At 37.5% G+C, this 17,571-nt stretch overlaps 1 protein-coding gene across 11 annotated transcripts in view; it reads left to right on the top strand.

Annotated features, from left to right (window-relative positions):
* birc6 (baculoviral IAP repeat containing 6) overlaps positions 1-17,151 on the top strand; it is a gene marked incomplete at its 3' end in the record, with an annotated part of 95,901 nt that extends 78,750 nt beyond the window's left edge. For 10 of the 11 annotated variants that reach the window (XM_079386426.1, XM_079386431.1, XM_079386430.1 and 7 more), the window contains exons 66-74: positions 1,370-1,586; positions 2,972-3,117; positions 6,226-6,336; positions 7,569-7,786; positions 8,965-9,126; positions 9,739-9,816; positions 10,415-10,603; positions 15,815-15,949; positions 16,037-17,151. In XM_079386426.1, the coding sequence (XP_079242552.1) occupies positions 1,370-1,586; positions 2,972-3,117; positions 6,226-6,336; positions 7,569-7,786; positions 8,965-9,126; positions 9,739-9,816; positions 10,415-10,603; positions 15,815-15,949; positions 16,037-16,216 (1,436 nt within the window). Of the gene's footprint in view, positions 1-1,369; positions 1,587-2,971; positions 3,118-6,225; positions 6,337-7,568; positions 7,793-8,964; positions 9,127-9,738; positions 9,817-10,414; positions 10,604-15,814; positions 15,950-16,036 lie in introns of those variants that run through there. The other variant, XM_079386425.1, reaches the window with a different exon arrangement.
* Between the last annotated feature and the right edge of the window lie 420 nt (positions 17,152-17,571).

The following is a 17,571-nucleotide window of genomic DNA, read 5'->3' as shown; positions in this document are numbered from 1 at the left end:
TGAAGGAGAAACAGTCTGAACTGAGGAGGGCATGAGGAGAATCTGGAACGTAGACTGACATTGAGATGATACAACACACACACTAAACGCTCTCTGATCTATGGTGTCCTCAAAGTGGGCTCACACTCAAAAGAAACCCTTTGATGGAGCTCCTTCAGTCGTTTGAAATTCCACTTTCTTCTTAGAAACACACAAGTCAAGTCACCTTTATTTATATAGCGCTTTTAACAATGTAAATTGTGTCAAAGCAACTGCGCAATATCAAAAAAGGAAAATTAAAAAGATTTTTTAAAAAGATTTTCAGTTAAAGGCATTTCATAATTGAATTCAGTGATGTCATCATCCAGCTCAGTTCAGTTTAAATAGTGTCTTTGCAATCAGGTCGACAATATCGCTGGAAATGAAGTGTCCCCAAGTCCCCCACACACACAGGTCACACAAACATGCACACAGTATTCCTGCTCCTTACATTCACTGCACACTGATAATATGAGCCTGATTATAGCGTTTTGCTTGAAGACCCTCAGTAATCGCTCTCTGTCTCGTTCCCTCTCATCCTTTATTCTCTCACTGTCCTCGTTCTGGCTTTAAGTCTCCGCTGTGCCACAAAAGGATTATCGTGCCTTCTCCAAACAGGAAATGCATACACAAAGAGCCCTCATGCCTCAAACCTCTAGCATCTCAACGTACTCAAAAGAAGATTGAGTTAAATGTCTGAATTAAAAAAAATAATAATAATCTGTTGTTTCCCCCCTAGCTTTTCTTTCTACAGCCAATGGATCTTTTCTGTACTATGTTGTTTTAAAGGGACAGTTCACAGAAAAATCAAAATTGTCATTTATTGACTCTCCCTCATTTTTGTGCAACATAAGAGATTTTATAAAATGTCTTTTTGTTTTATCCATACAATCGAAGTCAATGGAATCCAACTTTTTGGTTTCCAACATTCTTCAAAGCAGCATCTTTTCTATTTTGCTGAAGAAAGTCAGTCATATAGGTTTCAAAGGACATAATGTTGAGTATATGTTGACACAATCTTTTTTATTTTTGAGTAAACTGTCCCTTTAAACAGGCATGACAAATGTTTCCTTGTTTGTCCGTTCATAAGATGGTCATAAGGTGACTTCTCCATATGATAAAACAGTTATTATGTCCTGTTCAGGGATTCAAACCATGTAAATCTTTGAAATCAATGATGTTCCTAAAAACATTACATTAAAAACGTTATTAACCTTGAGAGACTGAAAGTGTGTGTGTATGTGTGGATCGTCCCTTGTGTCCTCCTGTCCTTTAAGAGATGTAATCGACTTTGGCTTTTATAAGCATCCTGTCTCTGAACGTAATGTCTCCCTCTCTCTGTCTCCTGCAGTTTTGGACATGGCGCGTCACGTCCCCCTGTATCGTGCTCTGTTAGAACTGCTGAGGGCCATCTCCACCTGCACCAGCCTGGTTCCTCTGCTCTTGCCGCTATCAGGAGACGCTGCAGACGAAGAGGAGGATGAGGAACGCACAGAGTGTCAGACCTCTGTCGGCATGTTACTGGCCAAAATGAAGACCTGTGTGGACACCTACACCAACCGCCTCAGGTGAGCTCTTTCTTTTAGACACACACACGCGTCCACACATTCAGTCCACCGGTCGATCACACTAATGGACGGAGGACAGACAGAGTGACTGCTGATGGATGAGTGCCCACCCTGTGACACTCACTGTCTCTGACCTCCATGGAAAAATCTGACTTATACCCACAAGATGTAACCTGATGCTATAGCCACAAGTCAAAGCCAGTGTTTCACCAGAGGAGTAACACACAGTGATAAATGACTACTAGATCAGTCAGTGCTCCTCAGCTGCCCCTGAAAAGCCTCTAATCCCCAGTGGCCTTTAAACTGTCCTGAGCTTTTGCCGTCCCACGCTAGTCCATAATTTAGCTTTGGCTTTTTCAGTATATATGTTTTTGCCAGAAATTTCGCTGAACCCACCACAAAAAATAAATCATGAATTTGATTTTTAGCAATATATTGTGTATCAGAAATATTTTTCTTTCTTTCTTTCTTTCTTTCTTTCTTTCTTTCTTACAGAAAAGTTTTTTAATTTACAAATGTACTTTTTAAATTCTTTATATAATTTGTTTATTATTTTTATTTTAATTTTTGTATTAATGTTTTAAAAATGAATAAAAAAACTTATTTATATAAATATTAATTAAAAATACATATTTATAAATTGATACATTCATTTTCTTTTTTAAGATTATATAGCATGTTTTATGTCCCTTCAGTATAAGCCTATGGATTTTTTTCACCTTTTTTATCTTCCTCTAGGTAAAGATTGCAAGTCTGATTGCTTCGAGTATTAGCACAGGTTGATATGTAGAGTAGTGAGACAGTGATTTGTTATCAGCTGTCTGTGTTTAATAATGGCTTAGTCTTCATGTGTAACGAGATGTTTATGGCATTGGACTATAAGTCACAAGGTTGGCTCTGTCTGAGTGTCTCTGAGAATGCGTGTATCCTTGACTGATGGAACATCTTAATTATTGTCCTGTGCGTCAACTACAGGTAAAGGACGTTTTTGACATGCCCCCTTTTTCATTTGTCTGTCTCTTTCATTTTCTCTCCTCCTGCTTAATGAAAGATGCATGTTGTGAGGGCGTGTGCTTAGCCACAAGACAGCTGGATGTTGTTTTTAATGGTTTACTTTGGGGCAAGTCACAATCTGCTGCTCATTTGATGCATCCAGTGTGTACTAGCACCTCTCAGGATGAGAGCGTGTTTGTGTTTGTTTCAGGGTTGGGACATGAGAGATTGAGAAGTTCTTGAGGACATGCACTTGTTTTTTCTCTGCCATTGTTGTGGTCACTGAAAAATGAAACCTTTCACATGTTCACATGCATACCACATGCAGACCCATAATTAATTTGTTCATGTCTACAGAAATGTGATTTCTGATGTTTCTGTGTCCACCTTAGGTCGAAGAAAGACAAAAGTAAAGGGGTGATGAAGACCGAGGCATCTGATCCTGAGCCAGAAGGCCTCACGCTGCTAGTTCCTGACATCCAGAAGACTGCAGAGATTGTTTATGCTGCCACCACCAACCTACGGCAGGCCAACCACGGTGAGAACATCCATCTTAACAATCTGCTTTTCCCAAACAAAAAATGCTTTTTGTAGGAACTGTTTATTAAATAATAAATGGAAAATTACATTTTTACTAACTTTAATTAAAATGCTTAACAAATTATTTAATGAATTTCTCATTTGGACACATTACCTCTCAAATTCTTCAGTATTAAGTTTTAGAGTAACTTCATAAACCAACTTCATAAAAAGCTTCTTTTTATAACATTGATAAGCTATTTTTCTTGAGCACCAAATCAGCATATTAAAATGATTTCAACTTTTTCACCACAGGAATAAATTACATTTTAAAATGAGAAAAATAGAAGTTATATTTAACTGTGATAATATATCTTAATATTATTTCTACTGTATTTTCGATTAAATAAATGCAGCCTCGATGGGTCTACGACACATTTAACGAGCAGTATATATAGTAAAGTTTTTTTAATCATGAATCAAGTGTGTCCAAACTTTTGACTTTTGTACATTTAACTAGTCATTTCATAATGTTTATAGATATTGAAATGATCTGACCCATGGATGTTTCTGCACCATTTGAAGCACATTTCACACTAAATCCCCTTGCTCTTAATGCCCTGTGTCTCTGGAGGGCAATATTTCTTGAGACTTGAAACAGAACAGAAGCAAAAGCAGGACAGTGCTGGATGTATAGTGGTCAGTCAGGAGAAGGATAGTGTGTATTTCACAGGCTGAAGACACTCCCTGCTTGTCTGAGGGCCACAGGGGACATGGAGTGACTGTTTGCTCTGACAAAATAAGCCAAAGAGAAACAGCTCTTCAGCGCACAGCCGCACCAGAGGTGGCAGGCTCTCTGAAGCCTGATCGTTTTCTCAAGGGGTTTTTAAACGGAGAGTCAGCTTTACCGGGCACTTTCGTTTGTCAGACTAGACTTAATCTATGTCATGCTAAGATCTTTAATTTGAACCAGCGTCGCTTAGTCATAGCCATAGCTTAGTCCTGATGTGACCATGGCAATTCCTAATCCTGGGATTCAGAGCTCTTGAGATAAGTCGCATCCATTTATTAACATTTTAAAAAATGTTCCTCAGAGATCCTCTAGAGCAAAGCTAAGGGTGTGCTTGTTCCTAGACTAGGGCTGGGTATCGAGTGCGAAACTTTTTAGGCACCGACCGAATACCATTGAAAAACGTCTTGTCGTTCGGTACCAAATTTCGATACCTAAGGAGTTAATCTCATCAACGTCAGTGAGCCAATAAGCCTGCAGCACTAGGTGTGTTTGCGCAGATTGATCAGTGATCAGTGTTTCAGCATCTGCGTCTCACAAAATGAGGATATCAACACATGAACAACATCTCCAGACCTGCATTTTAACATTTCATTTGAGTAAAACTAGCATCATATCATCTATTCTACGCACAGAACTGTAAAGGTATTTACGGCAACCTGTCAAAATAAAAGTTTGGTTTAATTTGGAAGACACTGCGGCAGAAATATATTAATATTGTTCAGCAGACAGTACATACTGCTACTATAGCCTACTATAAAAATTTTTTAGTAATGATCCCACATTTCTTCTATTTATTTGTAATAGTAAACCCCCTTTGTTTGCCAAAATAAATACATAAACTTTGATTTTCAATCATTTTAAGATTAAGTTAATTTTCTATGCCTTCATTTGAAAACCAGATACAGAATTTCTGAGGAAAAATAAAACATTTCATAAGGCTATTTTTAGAATAAATTTGAATAAACTAAGTTTTTTATGCATTCAAATAATTAGACATAATACACCATAATTTAATAACATTAAAACATGGTGAAAGAAAATAAAACACCTACTTATGGGGTGGGTAAAGATTTTAAATTTCTTTAACAACTTAGAATAAATGAATATAAATTATGATTTTGTCTGAGTTATGCGTTTTAAAACGAACATGCACTAGTGTAGCCTAACAGATGTGTAAACTGAAAACTATTTGAACTTTCTTAAAATTAGTTGCACTGATTTATTGTGTTGTATATATTTTGCTTTGAGTCTGTATAAATGTCAACAAGCTGAAAAAATAGTTTTTTTGAAATAATGCAATCTTGTTAAAACTGATTTCATAAAATTGGTATCGAAAAAAGTATCGTTCAGGAACCGGTATCGAACTACAAGGTATCGATATCGGAAATTTTTGAAGGATACCCAACCCTCCCTTGGGTGTCTCATGCTCTCATTCTCTCTCCGTGATGAGTGAATGAAAGGGGCGTTAAATGTGGTGAAGCTGATCGATGCAGCGGTCTCTATTCATAAGTAAAATCCATATGATAAGAGCAGTAAGACATTACCCCATTTAACTGCTTAATTAGTACTCCATCTTTTCTTAAAAAGTGCCAGAGACAGCGCAGTCAGGGTGTCTGATTGGTCGAAAGTTGTGTCCTGTAGTTCAATATCGATATTGGCATCAATATCGTGCACTAATGTGTCGAGGTGAGAATAAATGGAGCTATCGATGCCGGTGGGATTTTATGTGGCTCGGATCCAAAGTGTAGCCGTTATCAACCCTGTTAAGCACAAAGGTAATTTGATTGGCTGACATGGAACATGGGTGTGCAGGGAGGGACATTTGTCTGCAACCAGTGCAGAATGGGCGGAAATGCCATAAAGCTCCTAAATATAGGGAGTTTAATTGTGTTGTAGCTCTAACGGCCTCCATCCGTAGGTCTGAGATGTCTCATTGGAGTGGTGACGGTCTGCTGGTGTCATTGTCATTAGTCTGACGCTCTCTCGATAACAATCTGAATTGAGAGAACAGAAATGCAGCAACTCATTTGTGTAACAACACGACTTTTTGCGCTTCGTCTCATTTATCAAAGTAACAAATTTGCAGTCAAACACATCTCAATGAACATCTTTAATTATCAAGTCACAAAAATGCGCCGTTTGAGCTCTTTCGTAGCTGTATGTTTTGTTTACTGATAGCAGAGCTACATATAGGCATTCAGGTTACTTTTGCGTCTCGTAGGGATGAGAGGATTGAAGATGTGAACTACTCAAACACCCTCAGGCTACTGTGAAACACACATGCACACACTCTTGAAGGTTTTTTTTGACGTGTCTGTCTTCTGCTTTTTTTAGAGAGGAAGATGGCTGAAAGTTCTAAGAAGGCAGCAGCAAGGCCCAAACCGCTGTCCATCTTGCGCTCAATGGAGGAGAAATATACAGCAGCCATGAAAAAACTACAGTTTGGTGAGTCCTGAACTACATTTCTGTGAAAGTGCTTGACCCATTTAAGTTTTTACTGGATGATAAGAGAGAATATTATATAATTTAAACATTAAAATGAAATTTGACCCGAGTTCAATGATTTTAAACATTTTATTGAATATTTTAAACAATATATTTCACAAAATTTTGAACATTTTAGGAATGCATAATACATTGGTTACCGACCGATATTAGATCTATTTATTTATCGTATCGGACGATATTGAATATATTCAGCTGTACATGCTAATTTCCTCTGCTTTTTTATTAAGATTGCCTCTGTCTCTCTTAAATTGTCCTTTAAAACAGTAATAATAATTTAGTAACACTGTTAATAATAGTTAATACAGCATTTTTACATCAGCCGTTTGTTGGTTTTTGGCCATAACGTGAAAATCTATTTAATCACTGGCCAGAATTATCTCATTTTTATTTTAGTATTAGTGCATTCAGTACTTTCCATTGGTTTATTTAAACCAAGTGTTCACCTTCTTTTTTCTTTTTTTGTCAGCCAAACCCATTTGATATATTATTGTTTTCCCTCAGATGTTAAGTTGGTATTTAACAACATATTTATTATGTTTGTTTTGTTTTTTTATGTTGGTCACATGGCATGCAGGGGAATCTAAAATTCTGAAATAAATTAAAATTTGTAATGTTTATTCTAAATTTGCATTTATGTTATTTAAATGATTATTAGCTTTTCATTAACTCGTGAACCCTAGGGGATTGCGAACCCCAGGTTTGTAAAGCCTGGTCTAAACCTATTCTTCTCTTTTATTCAGCTTTTGTGCCGCATACATAGTTGAATGAATGGATAGTAATTGCTGTTTTTCCTTTCGGCTGATTTTGTTTTCTTTAAGTGCACCAAAAATTTGAAGGAGCACAATGAAGTGAAATGGGGAAGATTGTGTTATCTTGCTGGAAGAATAGCTCTTCTGGTTGTCATTTCTCATCTGTCTTTGCTCTGATTGATGACAAGAGTTTTGTTCTGCCAAAAATGATTTAGCCCGACCTCAGACGAATGAGGTAATCTCAACTGACGTGACTGTAAACAGGTTTGCACTGGTCCACACAGAACAGATCCTTCAGAATACACAGTATGGCTTTTTCTGGAGGAAACATGATGAAATGTTTATTTTTAAGTGAGTCTGATGTTTATATTTCAATGTGACTGCTAAAAACTAACTGTCTGTGTGTCTTCTCTTTCACAGACACGTTTGAGATGGTGTGTGAGGATGAGGACTCTAAGCTGGTGTTTAAGATGAACTACCATTACCTGTCTCAGGTGAAGAACGCCAGCGACGCCAACAGTGCCGCTCGTGCTCGACGATTAGCACAGGAGGCCGTCACACTCTCCACCTCCCTCCCTCTCTCGTCATCATCTAGCGTGTTCGTCCGCTGCGATGAAGAACGTCTTGACATCATGAAGGTATGATTCGATACCTCTGACCCCTCCACTCTTTATTTATAAGAGCTTATTGATTATTAGTAATCGGGGTAAGAACACAAATTTACCATATTAATGTATATAATATACCTCTGCAATGAACTAAAAAATGTAAACAAATCTTGCTTTTAAACCGATTCTTTCTGATGATTCGCTTAAACTGATTCACAGAGCATTTGTAAATCACTAAAATTCTAAAGTGGAATTATGACGCAAAAATAAATGCAAAATGTAGATGGATGAGCATGATTAATTGCATTTAAATAAAGAAATTATTTACATTTTTGTACTTGAGTGGCAGTTGAAACCAGTTAATATTCATTTATTAAATGTGTAAATTACATTTATTATTACAGAATCAAATCATGTGAATTGACTAATAACATGAATCAATCAACGAGAATCTGATATCTCAGTGCTGAATATGAAAGCAGACCGTGACTGTCTCAAGCCTTGCTGTTTACTGTGGGTCACCATAAATCTTTCGATCTCTGCTGCATGACAAAACAACCACAGCGAATCCCAGGAGTCACTTGCTTGTCTTGCTGTCTTGTGGTTTCTAACACACACACGAGTGCGCACACTCTTCCTAATGACATTTGAGATGTGCTTTTGACCCGGGCTTGTCTCTTAGTATGTAAATGTCAGTGTGTCTGGCTTGAGCTTTGTCTCGGGCAGGCCAGACCACAGGCGGAGCCCCAGTCAGACTGGTCACTCGCTGCTCCATCTGCATACACTGACCCTTAACACAGAGCCAGGCCTTTTTATCTTCCTCCACTCTTCATGCAATCTTAATGAACATTAATAGTAAACTGAGCTTTCCCATTTTAACTTACACAGAGTGTGTGAGCACAGCTTTGTGTGTGTGTTTAGTGTTGCATTTGAATGGTCATGTCAAAACAGTCTTAACGCCTGAGTGCAGCTCTGCTGCCTGCAGTAGAGAGAGATTCACTGGATGGCATTACAGTCCTCCAATCTTAGTCGCTTTCTCACTCCTTCTTTGGGAAGCGGGATACATCTCTTTGACTGTATCAGTAAAACTTCCTCTATAGACCTGGTTTAGACATATACAATCATTGCAGTGATGTTCAACACGATGTTTTCTATTTTAATGTTTGTCGCCTTTGGATGAATGGAGGTTTTCTTGGTTTTTGTCTCAGGTGTTGATAACAGGGCCCGCAGACACACCGTATGCCAATGGCTGTTTCGAATTTGATGTCTACTTTCCTCAAGATTACCCAAACTCCCCTCCTCTGGTTAATCTGGAGACCACTGGTGGCCACAGCGTCCGCTTCAATCCAAACCTCTACAATGATGGCAAGGTTAGTGTCGATTCCTGTTTTTGGGAAATTATTCAGGAAATATTTGGACCAATACTGTTTTTTTTTTGTTTTCAGTGGCTGATGCAAATACTGAAAATTAGACCGTAGATTAGAAATTTGAAAAAAAAAAAAATTTAATTTGTTATTCTTCAATTCATAAAAAGGGTATTTTTACAAAAAATGTTATATATATATACATGCATACAATAAAGAATTTAGAAATAATTAATATAATACAATAAACATATTTGTAAAATACCCCTTTTTTAATAATGTTTTTTTATTTATATTTTCATATGACTTGGCAAGGCAAGTTTATTTATATAGCACATTTCATACACAGTGGTAATTCAAAGTGCTTTACATAAAAGAAAGTGAAATAGACATTAAAAATCAATCAAAACATGGAAATAAAAATAATAAAAACAAGGATTTTTAAAATGATATAGAAATTGATTTAAAATAAATTTAAAGAAAATGATTATACATAAAATTAATTGCAGTCAGTTCGGACATATAGCACAGTGCTCATTCAACAAATGTTCTCTGTTTTTTTGTTTCTCTATATCCTGATCTCTTTGTACTCTCTCTCATTCATTCTGTAACAACCAGGTGTGTTTAAGTATCCTGAACACCTGGCACGGGCGTCCCGAGGAGAAATGGAACCCTCATACCTCTAGCTTTCTACAGGTGAGCCAAATCCCATCTGTTTGTAGTTTCTCGTTCTTGTATAATCCTCTATCCTTCTCACGCTCATTAGGAAGGATTTGGCTTTTGATTCCGATTGCACAAATGCAGATGGTTCTTTCCGGTATATCCGAAGCAGTGGAATGCCAGAAAAGACCTAGTCTCATTTCAACACTTTCAGAGAATATTTAGTCATATCACCGTCACCTGCACATCGACCGCTGAGCATTTACAACATTCTCATCCTGGTTTCCTTACAGTAATTATCTCCCCACATCTCAACCCCTTTCCCTCCCTCTCTCCATCATACCTCTCTGAATAATAGGCAGGGGAGCTGTTTCCCCCTGTAATATTGATCTGAACAGGCTCTGCTCCTCTCTCTCCTCAAGCTCGTGCTCATGCACTGCTGCCAGCAGTTCATAGAAATGTCTCCATTGATTAGTGCTACAGTTAGTGTCCAGCCGATCAATAAATGGAAATTAGGCACAGGGACAGTAGTGCTGTGGTCAGTGAGCGCCGATGTGCTCTTTACCTCTTCTACTTGATCCGTTTGTCATTCCTCCTAGGCTTTCTAAAACGTGTGTGTGTATGTGTGTTTTAGGTGCTGGTGTCAATCCAGTCTCTGATCCTGGTAGCTGAGCCATACTTCAACGAACCAGGTTACGAGCGTTCTCGAGGCACGCCGAGTGGAACGCAGAGCTCCAGAGAGTACGACGGAAACATCCGGCAGGCCACTGTCAAGTGGGCCATGCTAGAACAGATCCGCAACCCTTCACCCTGCTTTAAAGAGGTTTGATATCACCCGTCACAAATACACACTCTTATTGGCTCATGAAAAGTTTCAGAGGTTCATGTGTTCACACATATGCAGTGACCCCAAAAAGTATTTAGAGAAGAAGAAAAAATCTGAATAAAATATTACAGCTTTCACAAAAATACTAGGCAGCTCAATTTTTTTCAGTGTAATAATGGTAATTATAAGGAATATTTCTTGAGCACCAAATCAGCATATTAGAACGATTTGTAAAGGAAAATTCAGCAAGAATAAACTATATTCTAAAATATATTAAAATAGAAAACTGTTATTTTAAATTGTAATTTTATTTCAAAATATTGCTATTTTTACTGCATTTTTGATCAAGTAAATATAGCCTCGGTGAGCATAAAAGACTCCAACACCAGGCATTTCTGCTGATTTTTTTCTACACATTTTTTCAGAGACGTTTTTACTGACCCCAGACTTTTGAAAGCCAGTATATATATTTATAAATATTATTAATTTTATATACATATGCCCCTATGGCTATTTTTGCCCTCTGTGTTAGCAGCACATTCTAAGTTGTCCTATTTTACATGCGCTATTTTATCATTTTCAGATAGATAATGTTCCTCTCCACCCCCTCATCTTCTCCCGTCTTTGTTTTTGATTTCCTTTTGTCCTTGATATGGCCCCCACCAGCAGATAACAATCATCCATACACTCTTTGAAAAGAGAGAGAGAGGAGGGGGAGGATGGGTGGCCTGAATCGGAATATAAATTATATTGAGTTATATTGAATTATATTGAATGAGGCATACAAATCATGAATGTGCTGAAATGATCCAAATATGTGCAATCATCTAATTACCAAACTTACTCGGGATTCCACGATCAAACTAAAAACATGCATTAAACTCTGGGTCATGCATGTGTATTTGTGAGTGTTGTTCACCTCGTAATCTCTGATGACTCTCGCAGACGGTCACACATCAGGAGCTTTTCATTTAGAAGAAACCAGATCAGACCACCTGATGTCACACTGGTATCGTCACTCCATGTCATCTTAGGTCTAGTATGGGCATTTCAGCTGGTATTCATGAGTTTGATGTAATGCCTAACGGCTGCCTCGCCACCTCAGGCAGTCATGAGGCTGGTACATTACCTCTGTATCCCACAGTGGACACTAAACTGGCTGTTGCCATGGCAACCTAAGCATTGTTCACAGGGCTGTAGTTTGGGCAGAACCGAGCCAGGCCCAGCATCGACCAGCTCGTACAGGACTCTCGCTGATGAATTATGTATTGACGCAGATGGAATCCACATAATAATGCAGAATTCTAGTATTATTTGCTGAATATATAATGAAACTAGTCCAAATGAACATGCAAGGAGTCAAGGACGTATAAAATGTGTGGACGCTGTGTATAGACTCTCTCTCATCCCCTCAGATATTAGCGTTCAGCTGCTGTAGGAGAGACCTGTGACGTCATCTACAGGAGGTGGAAGCTGGTTTTGTCAGAAGCAAATGCAGCAGAATATTAAACAGCCTTTTTTAGTTAACTGAAAATATTAATTTTACTATTTTATTTTATTAGTTTTGGTAATTTATTTATATACATTAGGGTTGTCCATTTAACATGTCAATTAGATTAATTATGGTGAAAAATAACGCATGAGAATTTTTAACGTATTTAACACACTTGCCCCGCCCCAGACCTACATGGTTCATCTGACATTTCATACAGTTGATTCATAACAAATATGATGAAGGGCAACGAAAATATAAAGACAAAGCAGAACTGTTCGTCTCCAAGCAACACACAGCGGCATTTCCTTTCTTAATCTGTTTTGAACGAATCGGGTGAACCATTAGGCTCGTTGGATTTGAAGCGGGGCTGCACAGACCGATCGGTGTATGACATCAAAGTACTGTGAGAGCGATTCAAAAGCATAAGGAACTGTCTGCTCTCTATAGCTCTTGCGGTACTTTGATGTCTCACACCGATCGGTCTGATGGTGATGATCCGCTTCAAGTCGAACAAGCCTAATGATTCAATGGACCGTTCATAAAGAGAACCGTTTACTTCACTCCTGAATGAATCAGCCATTTGAACGAATCAAATAAATGAAATGACTTGATGACTTAATCATTATGACATTTACCACCACCTACTGGCAGTTTTAGCTTCTTATTTAGAGTATCATTTCATTAAAGAAATAATTTATTTTATTAATTTAATTTATTAGGATTAACCCCTTGAAATGTACAATCTCATTTTCGAGGGGGTCCCACAATGTATCACAATCGTGACATGGTAACAAAAAAAAAAACAAATTAACATTACATCCATAAACAACACCAAACAACAAAACACAAACATTAATTGGAGGAAAACAAAGAAGAAAAAAGCATATTTCCATATGAATATTTTCCTTTTTAATACTGTAAAGCTGCTTTGACACAATCTGTATTGTTGAAAGCGCTATATAAATAAAGGTGACTTGAATTGATAGTAATAATAATAATAGAAATTATTAAATGTATAGTTCACCCACCCAAAAATGAAAACTTTAATATTTCTTGCTGATTTTTATAATGTCTGTTTGATGCTTTACGCAACAATGACTTTAAATTATCTTTTGGGAGTAATTTCTCTGCCAAATTTGTGCCATTAATTTGCACTTAATTAATCGCCACATCGTAATTAATTCGATTAAAATTTTTAATCGCTTACCAGCACAAATGTAAATATATGGTTTACTGAAAACACTGAGCGATTACATGAGGCATGAGATGTTCATTCATGTTTATTTTGTGTTAAAACTAGTAGTAAAGAGGAAGGGATGATCACGCTCACTCACACTCTGTGTTGCCGTTTAAACTGAGGTGTTTATTCTGCAATCTGTCGCACCTCATCAAAGAGCACCAAAATGGCATTTATTTGAATTTATTGATACAAAAATGGGCATAATTTGGAAGATGAGAATTTGTTTCATATCAAAAGTAAGAATATATATTACTGGAAGTTTCCAATGAAGTCCCACTCATGCGGTCGTTAAATCAATGTTTTTTAAGTCAACTGATTTTTAAGTATTTAAAGTCAACGTTTGTCTTTCTTCATCCACCATTTATATTTTTGAGCGTAGTACATCCACACAGGTTCACACATGCGATGTAATAAACAGCAGGACAAGTTATCTCACTTTCTCTCTCTCTCTCTCTCTCTCTCTCTCTCTTTCTCTCTCACACACACACTCACTCACTCACTCACTCACTCACTCTCACACACACACACACACAGGTTCACGCAGGGTAATATATGGTGGGCTGTTGATGTCACAAGAGAAAGGAAACACACACACACTTGCTTCTGCACAAACAGCATTTCTCTCTACCTCTCTGGCTTTCCAATATCATTACAGATGTTCCTTTGGGAACTGAATGAATATGAAGCAAATGCGGCGTAATGGGAGAGGCTGTAACAGTCACGTGGCTGGTGACCTTTGTATGTTTAAAGAGAAAGATAGATTTATGAAGGATGGATGAAGCGAGACCGCAAAAGAGAGAGATATAAGGCCGGTGAGGCTGAGCTCTGAGCCAGCGAGTGATGTGTAGTGGCCGCCGGGGTTTCCATGGCAACACTGGCAAGACCATCGATCACACGCACTCACTCCTGAATCCCTCTCGTCTGCGCTCGGTCTTTTCCCCACAGAAGTTTGAGCCGTGCAGCATCTTGCTTTTACAAGCAGGCTAAAGTGCACATCTTAATCCTGGGAGAGCTTGTGTGTTAGTGAAGACATAACAGGTGGATTTTCCAGAAGCTGTTTGAAAGAGTGTTTTCCTACCAGAGCTTCAAGAGGATTCTGCATCTATTTAGTTGGTACTTAATCTGTTGTTGTTGTTTTTTGTTATTTAGTTTTTTCCCCCCAAATGGCAGCTGTTGTTGGGAAAATTACAAATTAAATTTTTACAAATTTCAAATCATTTAAAAAATTTCAATGTCGTAAAGTTTTAAGAATAAACAAACAGAACATCAGTTATTGGAAAAAATATTACATCTTTATTCTCAAAACATTATGGATTTATTCCCGTAACATTACGACTTTGTTCAGCGAACATTGCATATTTATTATTGTAGCATTAGAACATTCTCAAAACATGACCTACTTGTTCTCTTATTAAACATTTTTTATTAAAACATTACTTTATTAAAACATCCTTTTGTGCAAAACATGAATTCTCAGATTCACAGAAAACATGGGTTCTTGAAACATTACGACTTTATCCTCAAAACTTTACATTTATTTATTTTCATAACATTATATTTTTCTCAAACCATGATTTTAACCTCAATCCTATGACTTTATTCTTGCCATTTTGGCTTGCAAATTTGACAATCTTGCTTTAATGGAATATTATGACTTTATTTTTGAAATGGCACTAAAGTGGCATTATAAAATTAGTATTTTGTAAACTACTTTAAAACCTACTAATAACCACGATCATAACGCAGTTGATACAATGGACAACCGTGTAATGACTTAAAGTGCTTCAGAAGTAAAGCTTTCCCAAGTCTGTGGCCAATCTATGTCCATATAGTCAAACTAGCCCACATTTAACCATTTAAAAAGCATGCCATGTCGTATTTTTCAGTTTTTGTCCATTTCAAGCATTTTTTTTTTACTATATTAAGCACACATAAGAATCTGGAGAAAAGATTCTGGGTGGTGTGACAGCTATTATCAACTCCTCACATCTGCTGGTTAGTACACTGCATGACGTGTTTGGAAAACACATTGAGATGGAGAGAAAGAATATCTCGGAGACTGATCCAAATCCAGAATGAACGAGTGATTCAGCTCTCGCCTTCGGACAGAGTTCCTAGTACTACTAGGAAATGTGTGTCTGTGTGAGCTTTGAGTTCTTTTCTTTCCTGCCTATGGTCTTTGTTACCGAAAAGGTCACTTAGTTTATTCATATTAACATGCGCGGACAGGCCATGACTGCTGGTTATCTGTGCAGTGCAATCGGTCTTTATGAATCAAATAGGTCACTGGTGTCTCAATCCGAAGATCAGCAGAATGTTTTCTTGTGCTGCTAAAATAGGATATGAGGTTTGTTTGATTTATGAGCTATGCAGGAACTGATACACAATTGCTTTTCCAAGAACACTCAGGGGTGTGTGTTGAACACTGAGGGGTGTGCACTAACCGTGTGTGTGTATTTGTGTGTGTGTGCAGGTGATCCATCGGCACTTCTATCTGAAGCGAGCGGAGATCATGGCCCAGTGCGAGGGCTGGATCTGTGATATTCAGCAGTACAGCAGCGATAAGAGAGTCGGCCGAACCATGTCTCATCACGCAGCTGCACTAAAGGTACAACACCGTGTGTTCACTGTCATAAGACCGAAAATTGTGCCGTTTGTTGTGTTTTTGAAAGCCATTCCATGTGTATTTTTGCAGAGGCACACGGCTCAGCTCAGAGAAGAGTTGATGAAGCTTCCCTGTCCTGAAGGCCTGGAGCCGGACGGGGAGGAGTTTTCCGAGAAAAGCACCTCGCTCATGGTGAAAGAGCTGCCCAGTCAAGATGCAGAGAAGCAGGCGGACAGCCCAGACGCCCACTGTAGCGACGGCCAGCTATGATCCCCTCACCCCTGAAGCCCCGCCCACCGCCTTTGACTATCCATTGATATTGAAAAAAGACTGGATGGCTTTGGTGATTAAGCCATCTTTTTGTCAATATTTGTATGTAAGAATCTAATTATGTAATAGCATAAAAAGAGAGGACAGTCAAAACAAAAAAAATACAAGGAAACGAATCTGCTTACACCCACCGACACACAAGACGAACCGCTGAACTCTATGCTGCGCCCTGAAGAAAACAAAGACGACAAGAAAAAAATCTTTTTATTTACTTGTACAAGAGTATAAAGTTTTTTTTTGTGCTTTTTTCCCTTTATTTTCCCAAATTGTTAAATAACCACTGATTGATATGTTATTAAACTTGTTTATGTAAAACAAAATGAAATATGAAATCACAGTATATATAAGGGAACTGCCTTTAGTGGAGAATGTTTACCAAATGTTAATTTCTCTTTTTTGTTAATTTTTTTTCTTTTATTTTGGACTCTTAGTGCAAGGACAGTTTGTAAGTGAGAATATACTGGTCATTCTTTAAGCAAACTATTTAAAAGAAGAACGTAACGAACATGTGCCCATGCAAACCCTTGAGTTCCTCCGATCCTCTGGTGACCCTCTGACAGTGCTTTTGGTTTCTACAGATTTGTGTACACTTCATTAATAAAGCCTGAAACGGACGTTCAGAAGTACTCTGATGACTGGATGCTCTTGTTCAGGCTGATCAATAGCACGTTTTATTTTTGCCCTCTCTCTGCTTTTAAGTTCAAGTTTAATAAATGCAACCTGTTTTACTTTGCTTGGAAATACTAATTAATGTGGGTTTGTAGATGGCAGATTGTGGTGAGTGTGTGAGCGTGCGTAAGCAGGGTTTACTTTTATCTTTTCACAAGTTCCTAAAAAATGTGCGAAATAATGAGATGAATGAAACATTGGATGTATGCATACAATGCATGTGGCACATTCCATCAATATGGAAATCTTGACCATCTCAAATGGATCCAATAGTTCGAATCATAGTATAATTTTATATTTTAAACTTTGTTTAATTGATATTTAATGTATTTTAGTAAAATTACTGTTAAGTCATTTTAAATACCAAAGAAGTGCAATATTTAGTTGCCCCAAAGTTTTGCTTGGATGTAAAATGTACACTACCAGAAATATTCTTTTTTTTAATTAATACTTTCATTCAGCAAGTATGCATTAAATAGATCATGCTTTTATAATGTTACAAAAGATTTCTATTGCAATGCTGTTCATGTTTTTCTATTTATCAAATAGTCTTGAAATAAACGTCGTGATTTCCAGAAATATTAAGCAGCACAACTGTTGTCAACGTATAATAAGATCTATTTCTT

This window comes from Barbus barbus (assembly GCF_936440315.1).
Source record: "Barbus barbus genome assembly, chromosome: 30".
In the NCBI taxonomy this organism is placed as follows: domain Eukaryota; kingdom Metazoa; phylum Chordata; class Actinopteri; order Cypriniformes; family Cyprinidae; genus Barbus; species Barbus barbus.
This window is presented reverse-complemented; position numbering and strand designations above follow the sequence as displayed.